Here is a 13,904-nt window from a genome sequence, read left to right as displayed (position 1 = left end):
CGAGCACTTAGCCAAAAATCCACCATCTCTCTACAGAAGAATTCAAATGTCGATAAGGCTTCCTCATTGTCATAATAGGCACTCGGAATCAGAATCATCAGATTCATCTTCCTCCTCATCAGAACCCTCTTCTTCCTCATCAGACCCCACTTCCTCCTCATCAAACCCCTCTTCCTCCTCGTCTTCATCTGCATCGTCCGCTTCAGAATCGGTCTGTTGGGCCAACAATGCATCATTAATCCCAAATCTCTCATCTTTGCGAAATTCCTTAATTATCTCTTCTGGGACAGAAAAAGTATGTGTATCACTTCGATGATCAACAAAAATAACAGACTCTTCATCTTCGGAAGCATTTGCATCATTGTTATGTGGCCCATATTCTTTCTTCATTACTTCCATTTCAGCCAACCTCATCTTTTTAGCCTGCACTTCCCAGAACTTTTCCTCCTCTTCATCATCTATGAAAAAATCAAGATGACGCTTCTTTTGCAAAATCTGTACCGGTTTCTCTACCGGTTTTTCAACTGGTTTCTCTTCTGCTTTGTTTTCATTCATTGCAGCATGCGCATCTTCCTAGAGAGGTTGGACTTCAATATCATAACAAGTCACTTACTCTCTTTTGTACCTTCTTCATATCACCTTGGTCATCTGCCCAATCATTTGCATAGTGGCTGATAAACTTTCTCGTCTTTCTTTCTCTTCCAACTCTTTCAATAGTTGCTCTTCAGTCATGGGGGATTTACCCTTTCGTCTGTGTTGATCATCATCACCAGCCATTTTGATTGATTTGATTTAGAAAAATCCAGTAAACAGTAGTCTCCCTCTACAAATTTCTCTCTGAAATTATTTGCTCTCTCTATCTAACTCTTTGGTTTTCCTGTTAATCCCCTAATAAACTACTCTATCAGGAATAGTAAACTATAAATTCTTGGAGGGTCATGCCTATTCCCAAGATAAAGATTTAATCGAACACGTTCCCTAGTCTAAATGGCATCTATTCTAGCCCACTATATCATAATGACGTGATAAACCTAGGTAAAATGGCATTTTGGTTAACTAAAAATAACTAGATAAAAAAAAAGTTATTTCCTTCTCTTTCTTGCGCGGCAGAAAGACTGGAAGAGGAGAATAGAGAAAACCTAGGTAAGAAAATAGAAAAAAAAAAATTTATCCTTCTCTTATCAGATTAAATTCGAACTTACTTGTTTAATTTCATGAATAGGGGATGGGTTTTTCTTAATTTGAAATTACTATCGCTAGGGTTTCAGGTATATACATTTCCTAAAGCTAAAATCGTTTTCTACTATATTCTGTAAACCTAGGGTTCTATCAATTTTAGGAGTTTTTTATGATCTTGGCTGGGATTCTATATCTTATCTGTGATGGAAATTGTGGAAGCACATCGATATTGTTAGGGTTTCTTTTGTTTTGTTCAGGTCTTTCATTTTTCTAGAGCATTCACTGATAAATTCTAATAATAAGATTGTAATTTTGGGTTTGGGTTGACATGGATGATCACGTTTCCCTATGATTTCCTTATTGATTTTTGTTAGACAGTATTAATTGGTTGAAACAATTGATGTTTTGTGTGAATTTTGTGACGGAAATTGTGGAATTTGGTTTAGGTTGAGTTAATTTTTATTAGTAGTGTTTTTTTATGGATTTAAGAATTAGCTTTTGTTACTGTAAGGAGTAAAAGTTGCATTGTAGACTAAGTCGGCGTTGTTATAGAGCCGGAAAGGATAATTTGTTGCTGTATTCTCTCGATTTTGTTTTTCTTCACTTCACAACGGTGTTCTATCATGCTAAGCAATTGGTTTAACAGGGAAGAAGGCGTATTTGAAACTCGGTGTTCGACCAGCAACGCACGTGCACTCCACTTGTAGCCTATTAGAGAACCTACTCATTCCCTACCTCCACATACAACAAATGGCATCGGTTGACTCTGCATAAGATTTGGCAATCACCAAAGCATGGGCAGCCGAAAGTCGAGTTCTAGATCGCTCCTCGACCGAGACCTTTTGGGCGAAGATACATAACAAATTTAGCCAAGATTATGGGAACCTGAAAAGAAGAAGTGTTCAACAAATCAAGGATAGGCACAACATCATCCTTTATGCGTTAGCTGGGTTTTTTCTAATCAAACACAAGATATCGCATGCAATCCACCTTAGCTTGTCCCCTCTACAACTTGTACGTATCTTTATGGTTTATTCGGCACAATACTTTTTTCAATTTATATGTAACCAAATAAGTTTATGTGTTGTTTTTCTAGCATGAAGCCGTGAAAGCGCGCTACTTAGAGGAAAAGGGGGAAGCATTCACATTTGATGAAATCGTTTACTTCATAGTATTCATATTTTCAGAGTACCACCAGCTACGGAGTACCACCAGAACTCAATGGTGGGTGAATCAGACTTCATATTTTTGGAGTACCACCAGCTACGGAGTACCACCAGAACTCAATGGTGGGTGAATCAGACTTCATACTCTTATTTGGCTTCCAGATAGGAAAGGCCAATTCTATGTTAAGAATGTCTATAATGTGTTGTCTAGTCCATCTAATACTTTTGCAGGTACTAATTCTGTTTCTCCACAGGTATGGAAAGCTTTATGGAAGTTAAATTATTTGTTTGGAAGTGTTAAAAGATATAGTCCCAACAAGAGATAAACTAGATATGGAAATGATATTGAATTGCATTGCAGTTTGTGTAATCATCCTGTGGAATCCAGTAATCACCTATTCCTTGAATGTGGTTATGCTAGATCTATTTGGTTGGTTTTAAATATCAATGTTAGTAATATTATGGTGCAACATAGTTCATATAGGAGATGGATTCTCTCTTGGTTTTCTATTGAAAATAATATTACCTTTGGTGCAGAAATTACTAGACATGAGATTAATAAATTGCTAATGGTTTCAGTTTGGACTATTTTTTTTTTAAGCATCAGTTTGGACTATTTGATGTTCAAAGATTTTTCAGAACATAACTCCAAATAGGACAATGTTAATGGATGGCATTAATAAACTTGTGTCTCCTGGAACTATCTTGTTTCTTCTACTAATGGGGTTGTGCAGGTGCTAAGATGGAAACCTCCTGATAATGTGTATCTGAAAATAAATTTTGATGCTTCTTTTAAGTCAGATTCATTACAAGGTGGAATAGGGCTAATAATGAGGAATTGTGCAGGTAGCTGCATTCGGGTGCAAGGACAATGATTCAATGGAGGAATGAAGATAGGAGTTGAAGCTGAGGAGATGGAACGTAAGGCTATGCTGGCAGCTGTTACTCTGGCACCCTCTAAGAACTTTAATCATGTTATCTTTGAATCAGATTGTGAGACTTTCATCAAATCCATCAATGATCAAACCTATTATGTTAATTGGATGAATCAAGCTTTGGTTTTAGATATTAATTCTAATTGGACAGAACACACAAATAGAGTAATGTGTTGTAGTTCACTTAATTCTAATTGGGGCCATAGCTTCTTCCAGTTCTTACGATTTTATTTTTCAACTGCACCAACACGTACTCCAATTTTTACAAAGTTAGTTTTTTACTTCAGTACCGTTATAACAACTGCAGCAACACGTACTCCGCTTTTTAGCTATCATTTTGATTTATTTTCTGAATTCGGGTACGAACAAAGAAAATCTTCAGGATGGAATGAATATTAATTGCATCGCATCTAAGTCCGGTCTTTTAGAGCTGTCAAAGCAGAAAATTATGCAGCATGATAACAAGATTTGACTGAGAAAATTCTTAACATAGAACGTGCAACATGCAAATTAAAGGATCTTTACCTTCCTATTTTACCAAATTATTTACGATATACACTTAAATATTTTGCCAAATTATTTATTAGTAAAAATATTGCCAAATTTCCATTTACCCTCTGTGTTCATCTCTCTCGTCTTAAATTATTTCATGTTTCTACTCTTAAATCTTCTAACCTCCCCCTAGAAAACAAAACAAGTGGTTTACTTTGATCATCTGATTCATATCCTGGATAAACCATATATTCCCCTGTCAGTTTTGCTTCAAGTTGCGGAATAATCGGATCGACCGTGTAAGTATTTCTTTTCAGTACTGCTTTGTTAACTGAGATTGTAACTCTAATGGTCATAGTAGGGTAAATATTATCTTCACATGCAACTGTATGTAGGTAGCTAACCTCTAATTATTTGTATGATTCATATATGATAACTGAACTCACATTGTGATTTGTGATTACTCTTGGTGTACGTATTAATCTTTGCAATGATAATTCGTAGTTTTATTCGGACCACAATAGCATTTTCACAAGATGATGACAAGTTTTTTCTCCGTCCAGGTATATGAGAATTCATAATGGATCATAGAGTAATGGATAAATCTTTGATGTATACCGATAGAACCAAACCGCGTTATCAAGATGGAGTCGATGCATTTATAAAGTTTGCAACGCATACATACCAACAATATATTGCGAATGGGAAACGGAAACCATACGACAAGGGAAAAGTTAAGTTTTTATGTCCATGTGTGAAATGTCTCAACGTATATGTGCACAAGGCAAGTAAAGTTAAGTTTCATTTATATTCTTCTGGATTCATTCAAAATTATGCCGTATGGACTAAGCACGGAGAAGGAGATGAGTCATCAAGGTGGACACTTCTGGATGGTAATGGAAGCGACGATCCGCACTCTGATGACCAACACATGCTGCAGAGACTATAGAAATGGTAAGTGATTTATTAGGAGACAACTTTTCAAAGGATTCTGAGAAGATGCAACGGATACTCAAAGATGTTGGGAAACCCCTATACGAAGGATGTGCCGATTTTACAAAGATATCTGCAATGTGTGAACTGTTTAACTTGAAGAGCAAGCACGGAGCTTCCGAAAAGTTATTTAATGAACTTCTACCGCTGTTAAAATCCATGCTCCCTCCAGGAAATGAGATGATGAAAAGTACATATGAAGCTAAGAAGGTGATGAGAGATTTGGGTTCAGGTTACGTAAAGATACATGTATGCATCAATGACTGCATTCTCTATAGGAAGAATTACAAGGATCACATCAAGTGTCCCACATGTGGGGAATCAAGATGAAAAGTTGACGACACCACCCAAGAGGTGCATGAAAAATTTCCGGCAAAAGTCTTGTGGTATTTCCCAATTATCCCAAGACTGAAACGGATGTTTCAATCAAAGAGAATTGTCGAACATTTATTGTGGCACGACACCAGAAAGAAAGAAGAGGGTGTTTTACGGCATCCGGCGGACTCACCAGCACGGAAAAATATAGATGAAAGATATCCCGTAAATCGTGATGATCCTCGAAATCTGCGGCTAGGCATTTCGGCTGATGGGGTTGACGTAAACAAAGACATGCAAAAACAGCACAGTGTGTGGCCAATTCTGACAGTGATTTACAACCTTCCGCCAGAGTTGTGTATGAAGAGAAAATTCATCATGCTGTCATTAATTATCGATGGGGGGCCTTGTAAGGACACTGATGTTATGTTACAACCGTTTGTCGAGGATCTCAAGGAATTGTTTGAGGGAGTCGAATGTTTTGATGCGCTGAAACAAGAGATGTTTACTCTACGTGCGGTTGTTTTATGGACAATAAATGATTACCCGGCTCTCGGTACACTGTGCGGTTGCCCCTACAAGGGACGAGACGCCTGTAAGGTGTGTGGGAGAAATACTTACTATGTCATGCTAAAACATTGTAGAAAAGAGGTTTATACCGGGCATAGAAGATACCTGCCATACGATCATTCATTCAGACGTCAGAAGGGGTTCAACGTAAAAGAAGAAACTGAAAAGGCTCAGGAACTTATGACCCCATCAGAAATATACAATGAGGTAAAGTCTATAAAGAATAAATGGGGAAAGGGACGGAAGAACATTGTGGTGGAATTCGTGCAGGATAACCCTAGAAGAGGTGGAAAGATGAACATAATCAAAAAGACCATCGACCCAAAAAAGGGGAAGGGGAAAGAGAAGGGGAAGGAGAAGGAGGCCGACATGCCCTACTGGAAAAAGTTTAATATATGGTTTCGGCTCCTCCCCTACTGGAGGTATCATGTTTTCCACCATTGCATAGATCTCATGCACGTCGAAAAGAATGTATGTGAGAGTATCGTTGGAACATTGTTGAACTATGAATTTAAGTCGAAAGACCACTTTGCTGCTTGATTGGATCTGAAGCACATGGGTTTTAGAGACAAGTTGCAACCTCAGGAAAATGGCAAAGGGGGATATATATATGATAGGTGTTGTAAAAAACCTAATTTTATATCTAGTATTTATGCTTTCTTTGTTATTATCCTTGTGAATTGCATCTCTTATGTTTAGTTTTGAGTTATTAGGTGCAATGGAGTCCTTGGGAGCAAAAGAAGGAGAAAACGTTCATTTGGAGCGAAAATGGCAAAAAGATCGATTCTCAGGCGACAATTGGGCAAGCTAATGTTGCGCAAGAAGGAGCGAAGGATGAACTATCGGTTTTGCGAGACTGACAGGCTAAACAGTACATGGATAACCCTTATCAGAGTTCTGGATGCCTGTGGTACTTCTTATCATTACCACACCCTAGAATTCAGAAGAGAATTCATTTTCTCAATCATCCAGTCCCTAACTCAGAGAGAGGAAATGGAGGCGCAGGAAGTGTGTTTGAAAGAGAGATGAAGAGAGGTTGTAGTTTTACGAGAAACGGATGAGGTTCGAGTTGGAGTTTGATTCTAAAGAAGCTAGGAGGTGCAGTCGTTGGTTGAAGACAAGAAATTGGAGCTGGAAATAAAGGGGAATCTGATTTGAAGAGTTACAGGAATTGAATGAAGATGGGTTGTTGTTGATTTTGGGTTTGATAGTGAACTTCAGTCGTATATGGTTTTTGTATCTGTTGCAGTCAAGAACAAGATGAAGAGGAATTACGGATGCCGTTGTTTATACCAGTGAGAACTAGGGTTTGAAGCTGGGTTCAATTTCAGAGATTGATTGAGGTGATTCTGTGATGGATTTCAGAAAAGAAAGAGAATGAAAAGAAGTTATTGCTGCTACAGATCGAGAGATTCAGGGAGAAGAAAATGGAAGAGCTTGAATGGATTTTAGTGAGTTCTAAGGCTGAGAAGACCAAGGATCTGTTACTGTTCAGATGGGGTTTGTGTGATGAATTTCTGAAGCTGAGCAATCAATAAATCATGGTTCGCTTATGCAGAGAAGAACACAAGAACGAATAAGTGTTTTTGTTGTTGTGGATGATTGGAATTATGGTTTTGTTGGTAATGGTGATCAATTGCAGCTGAGTAGAATGCAAGAGGAATCAGTAGGGTTGCTGTGAAACTGAAGGTGTTGTTTGCTGATGAGACAATGGATTTGGTAGTACTTGAGACTGATATCGCAATGGCAGTAATGAACCTGGTGGAGATTAGTGCCAGTGCTGATGCAGATAACAGGTGAAGATGTAATGGCCACAAACTGGTGGTTGTAAGCTCAGGTTACAGGTGAAATTTGAGAATGCAGGGATTAGATGAATGCAATTATGCTTACAAGGAAGAGATGAGCTGTGATAGACATTGTATGAAGCTACATATGATGCAAGAAGATACAGGTACAGGCAATGGCATGTTGTTATGATAATGTACACGAACTGAGATTGCAGCTGTTGGCCAGAGAATATGATGGTGTTTATTGTGAAGCTGAACTGCGGCGCAAGACTCAGGAAATGGCTTTGGTGATACTGAATTGTGGAACTGAAGTTTAAATGGATGAATGAGCTGAGGAGCTGGCTGTCATGTTGGTGTTGATGCTTGAGAGTATGGTTGAGCTGTAATGGTGCTGGGTACCTGATCGCAGGTTGATTTGATAACAGGGATGCCGAAACTGGTAGATGTGAGCTGCAGATGTTGGTTGAGCATTGCTATGGAAAGTGACAGAGAATAAGAAATGGTGACGAAGGCGCTGGTTGTTGTGGCATAAGGTGATGAAGTTGAGTTGAGAAGAGAATAGAAATAAATGTATGCTTAGGAACTTTACAGGGAAGTTTGGAATGGGGAGTACATGAAGTTGCAGCTGCAGTTAAAGCTCAGATGGAACTGGAATTGCAGGTTGTAGTGCCTATTGGTGTGTGGCTGTGATAATGGGTTATATGCATGATTGGTGGCTTTGAGCTCAGTTGCAATTGAAGTTGAAGTGATAACTGCTACTGAGTTGAACTTGGAGGTAATACTTCTGTTGGAGTTGGTGTCTAGTACAGCTGAAATATGAACATTTAGGTCTGGTGTTGGTAATGACTCTCAACTGGAGTAGGTGGTGCTGAGAAAGTACAACTGAAGATGGTAAGTGCAATGGTTTTGGTTTGCGAATGAAATTGAGTTCAGAGTTGCAGGTGGAGGTTATGATTACAGGCTTGTGCAGTTATGTTGTGAAGCTGGTGGTCATGTGTGTAAATGGAATAACAGGTGCTGGTGGATTGCAGAAGCCAAGGAAGGAGATTTGAGGTTGCAGTTGTCACTGCAATTGATGAAACTGCAGGCTAAGCTGTAGATGTGTTATTGTTGATACAAGAAATCACATGGATTGGTGGAAGCTGGCGTTCGAGTGGAGTTATGGAATGAATGAGTTGCAGGAGGAAGCCAGAGAAGGTTTGAAATGCTGCTTGTGGAACTGATGCAGCACCAAAATGTCTGGTACTAGTTGTATATTGGTGCAACACAAGACCAGGCTGTGCAAGATGGGTTTGGCCTGGCAGTCAGACTCTGACTCACCTAGTTAGTGTATGACTCGTTTCTGAATCAATCAGTCTGACTCGGTTAATGCCGGTAGTGACCGTTTTAAAGTCTACCGTTATGTTTGACCGGTGACCGGGTGGATTTTTCCGGTCACTTGAACTACTTCTCCGACCATTCTCCGGCCAATTTCCGGTCATTTTACCAGTTTTCCGGCGACCTCTTTTGGGACATATTTTGACTTGGGTACTCCTCACATATGGGCTAGGTGGACATCTTGTTATTGGACTTTGGGCTTTGAAGACCTAGTTTTGGAAAGATGAAAAGCTACAAAAGGAGAAAGTTTCTACTTCTTTTGGGATCACGTATTTTCTACTTGGAACTTTGGAGAGCGGCGATTCTACTAGGGTTTTCTTTCGTTTATTTTTCATCTTCTTCAATTCATTTTTGATTATGATTATGATGAACTCAAAAGCTATGAGTAGCTAAACACATATTATTGGTTATGGGATAAAGTTGATTTCCAACATGTTATTTGATTCAATGAATTAGTTTTGTCCCAATACTTTATTGTTTATGATTCATTATTGATATTGTCATATGATTTGAATGCTAGTTTGGTTGAGTCCGGAATAAATTAGATTAGTCTTCATCTCTATTGCTAGATTAGGGTTATTATACGAAAAAGTGATAATTCCTGATTGCAAGTAGCATAGTGCCATTATTACTTGTAGTGATACATCCCTTTAATTGCATATGAATCATAACCTTTGTTAAAACGAATTAGTGTTTTTACACGTTTCTTTGCATTGATTAGTCTTATTTCATAGAACTTATTTCTCTTAGGAAGTTAAACTTAATTGTGCTTTTACACTTTAGGTTGCTTTCTAGGTAGATTTCACAATAACATCTTTTAATATTGTTTGTGATAAAATCGGGAAATAAACGGGATACTCTTGCGATCAAGGTATCCTAGGACTTTTAGTAAACGAGAGATTAAAATTTCAATTCTAGCCATTGATGAAAATGCATGTTTGTGAATGAAACTATCCCATGACCAATATTTTCTCCTTATTGATTATTCAAGTTATTTTATTGCTTTCAATTTATTTTATTGTTTAGATAAAAACAAAAATTGCCCCCTTGGTTACTAAGAAACTGAAATTTTATAACAACAAAAGCCTCACTATGGGAACGAACTCTTTCTTACCACATACTTCACTTAAATTTAGTTGAGTGAGAAAGTGAATTATTTTTGACGCATACGACAACGATCAAATTTTGGCGCCGCTGCTGGGGAGGCATACGGATTGTTATTAAGTTTTTAGTTTCTTATCATCATTTCTGCTTTCATATTTGCTTTTTGTTTTCTTGTCTTGTTTCTCACTTGTTTGTGAGAATTGTTTTCAGGTACCTAATCCCTGGCTTCTAAAAATTGGAACTATCCAAGGTGCGGATAGCTACTCGAAGAGGCACAATACTCCAACCAAGTCAAGACACGACGGAAGAACAAGAGTTAGAAGTGGAAGAAGAGTTACAACTAGAAGAAGAACAAGAGGTTCCATTCGTAGAAGAAGCACTAGTTGAAGAAGAAGAAGCAATGGGTGATGCAAATCGTACACTCAAGGACTTGGCTTCTCATAGGCTTGATGCACAAAGGTGGTGTATTCAAACAAACTCAACCTTCGAGATCAAATTGGGGTTGATTAGAGAGTTTCCGAAGTTTCATGGAATGACGAATGAAGATCCAAACAAGCATCTCATGGATTTCTACAACGTTATCATGGACATGCTTCCACCGGAGACTAATGCGGATGGAGAAATGTTGAAAGCTTTTCCGTTTTCTTTGGCGGACAATGCTAAGGAGTGGTTGTATTACTTGCCATATGGAAGTGTCACTACATGGAACGGGTTGAAAAAACTTTTTCTAGAGAGGTATTTTCCTGCGTCAAAGGCTACTCAAATTCGCAAAGACATTTGTGGGATAAAGCAACACGTAGGAGAATCTTTTTATGAATGTTGGGAGCGATACAAGAGATTGGTGGCAAGCTGTCCACACCACCAATTTAGTGACGTGATGATAATACAATACTTCTAAGAAGGTCTCCAACCAAGTAATAGATATCTTCTTGATGCAGCGGGTGGTGGTGCACTAGTGAACAAGACGGTGGCCCAAGCTACCGAGTTGATTGAAAGCATGGCTGCAAACTCGCAACAATTCTACACAAGAGGTGAACCAATGGTTAGGCGAGTGCATGAAGTTACGGATTCATCATCACACCGTGATCAGAGAATGGATAATATGGAGCAAATGATGGAAAAGATGGCTGCAGTTATTTTATCATCATATGGTGAAGAGTTGGAGCAAGCTAGTGCGGTTTTTCCAAACCAGCAAAGACGGTATGATCCCTACTCCAACACTTACAATTCGGGATGGAGAGATCATCCAAACTTTAGCTATGTCAACAAGCAAGGAGCGGTCCAACAACCTTCTTTCAACCATTCGAGTGGATTTCAACCACAACAACAACAATTCCAACCGCAACAACAACAATTTCAGCAACCACAAACACAACAAGCAACTCAAAATCAAGGTTCTGATATCGATGCAAAGCTTCAAACGTTTATGCAAGGCATTTCTACCATGTTTAAAGAAAGTCAACAAGAAACTAAGAGTGTTGTCAAGGAGTTGCAGACACAAATGGGCTCCATGGCGATGGACATAAACAAATTGAAGGCACAAAATAGTGGGAAACTCCCTTCTCAACCCATTAACCCAAAAGAGGGTGTCAATGCTATTACGTTGAGAAGTGGTACACAACTTGTGCAACCCGAGGTTACTGATTCGGGCAAGGTGGAAACACCAAAGGAACCTGTTTTGGAGGAGAAGAGTGATGATTCTCCCCAAACTTCTGAGGTACCTATTCCTAACTCTAAAACTCCGGTTTCTACTTATGTTCCTCCTTTACCTTTTCCTCGCAGATTTGCAAACTCCAAGAAGGAGAAACTAGAAAAGAAGATTTTAGACGTTCTAAAGAAGATCCATGTGAACATACCACTCATTGATGCTATCAAGCAAGTTACCAAGTATGCGAAGGTGTTGAAGGACTTGTGTACCAATAAGCAAAGGCTCAAAGGTAATGAAGTGCCTAGTGTGGGGAGAATGCTTCGACAATCTTACAACACAAACTCCCACTGAAATGTAAGGATCCCGGTAGCTTTGACATTCCAGTCAAAATTGGTAACACCACATTTAACAAAGCTATGTTAGATTTAGGTGCATCCGTTAATGTTATGCCTGCATCTATGTACAATTCACTTGAGTTAGGTCCTCTTAAAAAGGCTGGAATTGTATTGCAATTAGCCGATGCTATAATGTTTACCCAATGGGTATTGTTGAGGATGTTCTTGTGCAGGTTAATCAATTAGTATTTCCAGCTGACTTTTGCGTGTTAGGGATGAATGAAGGGTCACCGGACTCGTCTCTTCCATTGTTACTTGGGCGTCCCTTCATGAAAACGGAGAAAACCATTATTGATGTGGACAAGGGAACGCTAACTATGGAGTTTGATGGAGAAACAATATGTTTCAACATTTTCGAGACGATGAGATATCCTAGTGATGTCCACTCTTGTTTCTCCATTGATGTTATGGATACATTGCACAACAAGTGTTTGAATTGAATGGTGATGATGCTTTGGAAACTGTTTTAACTACATCCATGGATAATGGTGTAGAGTGTGGTAATGAAGTCAAGGAATCCCTTGGTGATCTTAATTCACTACAAGGATGCCCGGAAACTCATAATATATCTTTTATTTCCTTACCATATAGTGATGAAAAGCTTGTACCTTCCATTGTTAAATCTCCAAAGTTAGAATTGAAACCTCTTCCCGATCACCTAAAGTACTTATACTTGGGTGACAAGGAAGATTTACATGTGATTGTTTCTAACAAGCTTAGTGAATTACAGGAGCAAAAACTTCTAAGGGTGCTAAAGAAGTACAAGACGGCCATAGGATGGACAATTGCTGATATCAAGGGTATAAGCCCTGCCGCTTGTATGCACAAAATCCGTTTGGAGGACGAAGCAAAGCCTAAAAGGGAAGCGCAACGTCGTTTGAACCCTCCCATGATGGAAGTTGTGAAAAAGGAGATACTAAAGCTTTTGGACGTGGGTGTTATCTACCCCATATCCGATAGTAAGTGGGTGAGCCCGGTACAAGTAGTACCAAAAAAATCAGGTGTGACGGTGGTGGAGAATGATAAGAATGAACTTGTCCCAACTCGTGTGCAAACCGGTGGGAGGGTTTGTATTGATTACAGGAAATTGAATGCCACCACTAGGAAGGATCATTTTCCATTGCCTTTTATTGATCAAATGCTTGAACGTTTAGCTAGACACTCTTACTATTGCTTCCTTGATGGTTATTCAGGTTACAATCAGATTGTGATAGCACCGGAGGATCAAGAGAAAACCACTTTGACTTGTCCTTTCGGTACTTTTACTTATAGAAGGATGACTTTTGGCTTGTGCAATGCTCCATCTACCTTTCAAAGGTGTATGGTAAGTATTTTTTCAGAATATGTTGAAAACATAATCGAAGTGTTTATGGATGACTTTAGTGTCTTGGTGATTCATTTGACCTTTGCTTGCACAACTTGTTACTAATGCTTGAACGATGTGTTGAAACAAATCTTGTGCTTAATTGGGAGAAGTGCCATTTCATGGTAACTCATGGCATAGTTTTAGGCCATATAATATCTTCTAAAGGCTTGGAAGTCGATAAATCTAAAATAGACCTTATTCGTGCTTTAACCCCTCCCACTACGGTGACGGAGATACGCTCTTTTCTTGGTCATGCAGGTTTTTATCGTAGATTTATCAAAGACTTTTCCAAGATAGCATCACCACTTTGCAACTTATTGCAAAAAGATGTGGTTTTTAACTTTGATGAAAAGTGTATGGAGGCATTCAATCGTTTGAAAGAACTTTTGATTTCAGCCCCTATCATTAAACCACCGGATTGGAGCAAGCCTTTTGAGCTCATGTGTGATGCAAGTGACCATGCGGTTGGTGCGGTGCTTGGGCAACGTGTGGGGAAGATACCTCATGCTATTTATTATGCTTCTAGAACGTTAAATGAGGCCCAACAAAACTACACAACCACTGAAAAAGAGTTGTT

At 38.9% G+C, this 13,904-nt stretch overlaps 1 protein-coding gene across 1 annotated transcript; it reads right to left on the bottom strand.

The window, feature by feature from the left end:
- Positions 1-69: 69 nt before the first annotated feature.
- Positions 70-555, bottom strand: LOC113327599 (glutamic acid-rich protein-like). Its single transcript, XM_026574775.1, has one exon. The coding sequence runs from the start codon at positions 553-555 to the stop codon at positions 70-72; it is 486 nt and encodes a 161-aa protein (XP_026430560.1).
- Between the last annotated feature and the right edge of the window lie 13,349 nt (positions 556-13,904).

The sequence above is a fragment of the Papaver somniferum genome, unplaced genomic scaffold, assembly GCF_003573695.1.
Source record: "Papaver somniferum cultivar HN1 unplaced genomic scaffold, ASM357369v1 unplaced-scaffold_104, whole genome shotgun sequence".
Taxonomy (NCBI): domain Eukaryota; kingdom Viridiplantae; phylum Streptophyta; class Magnoliopsida; order Ranunculales; family Papaveraceae; genus Papaver; species Papaver somniferum.
The sequence above is the reverse complement of the archived record's forward strand: the minus strand, read 5'-3'. Positions and strand labels throughout refer to the sequence as shown.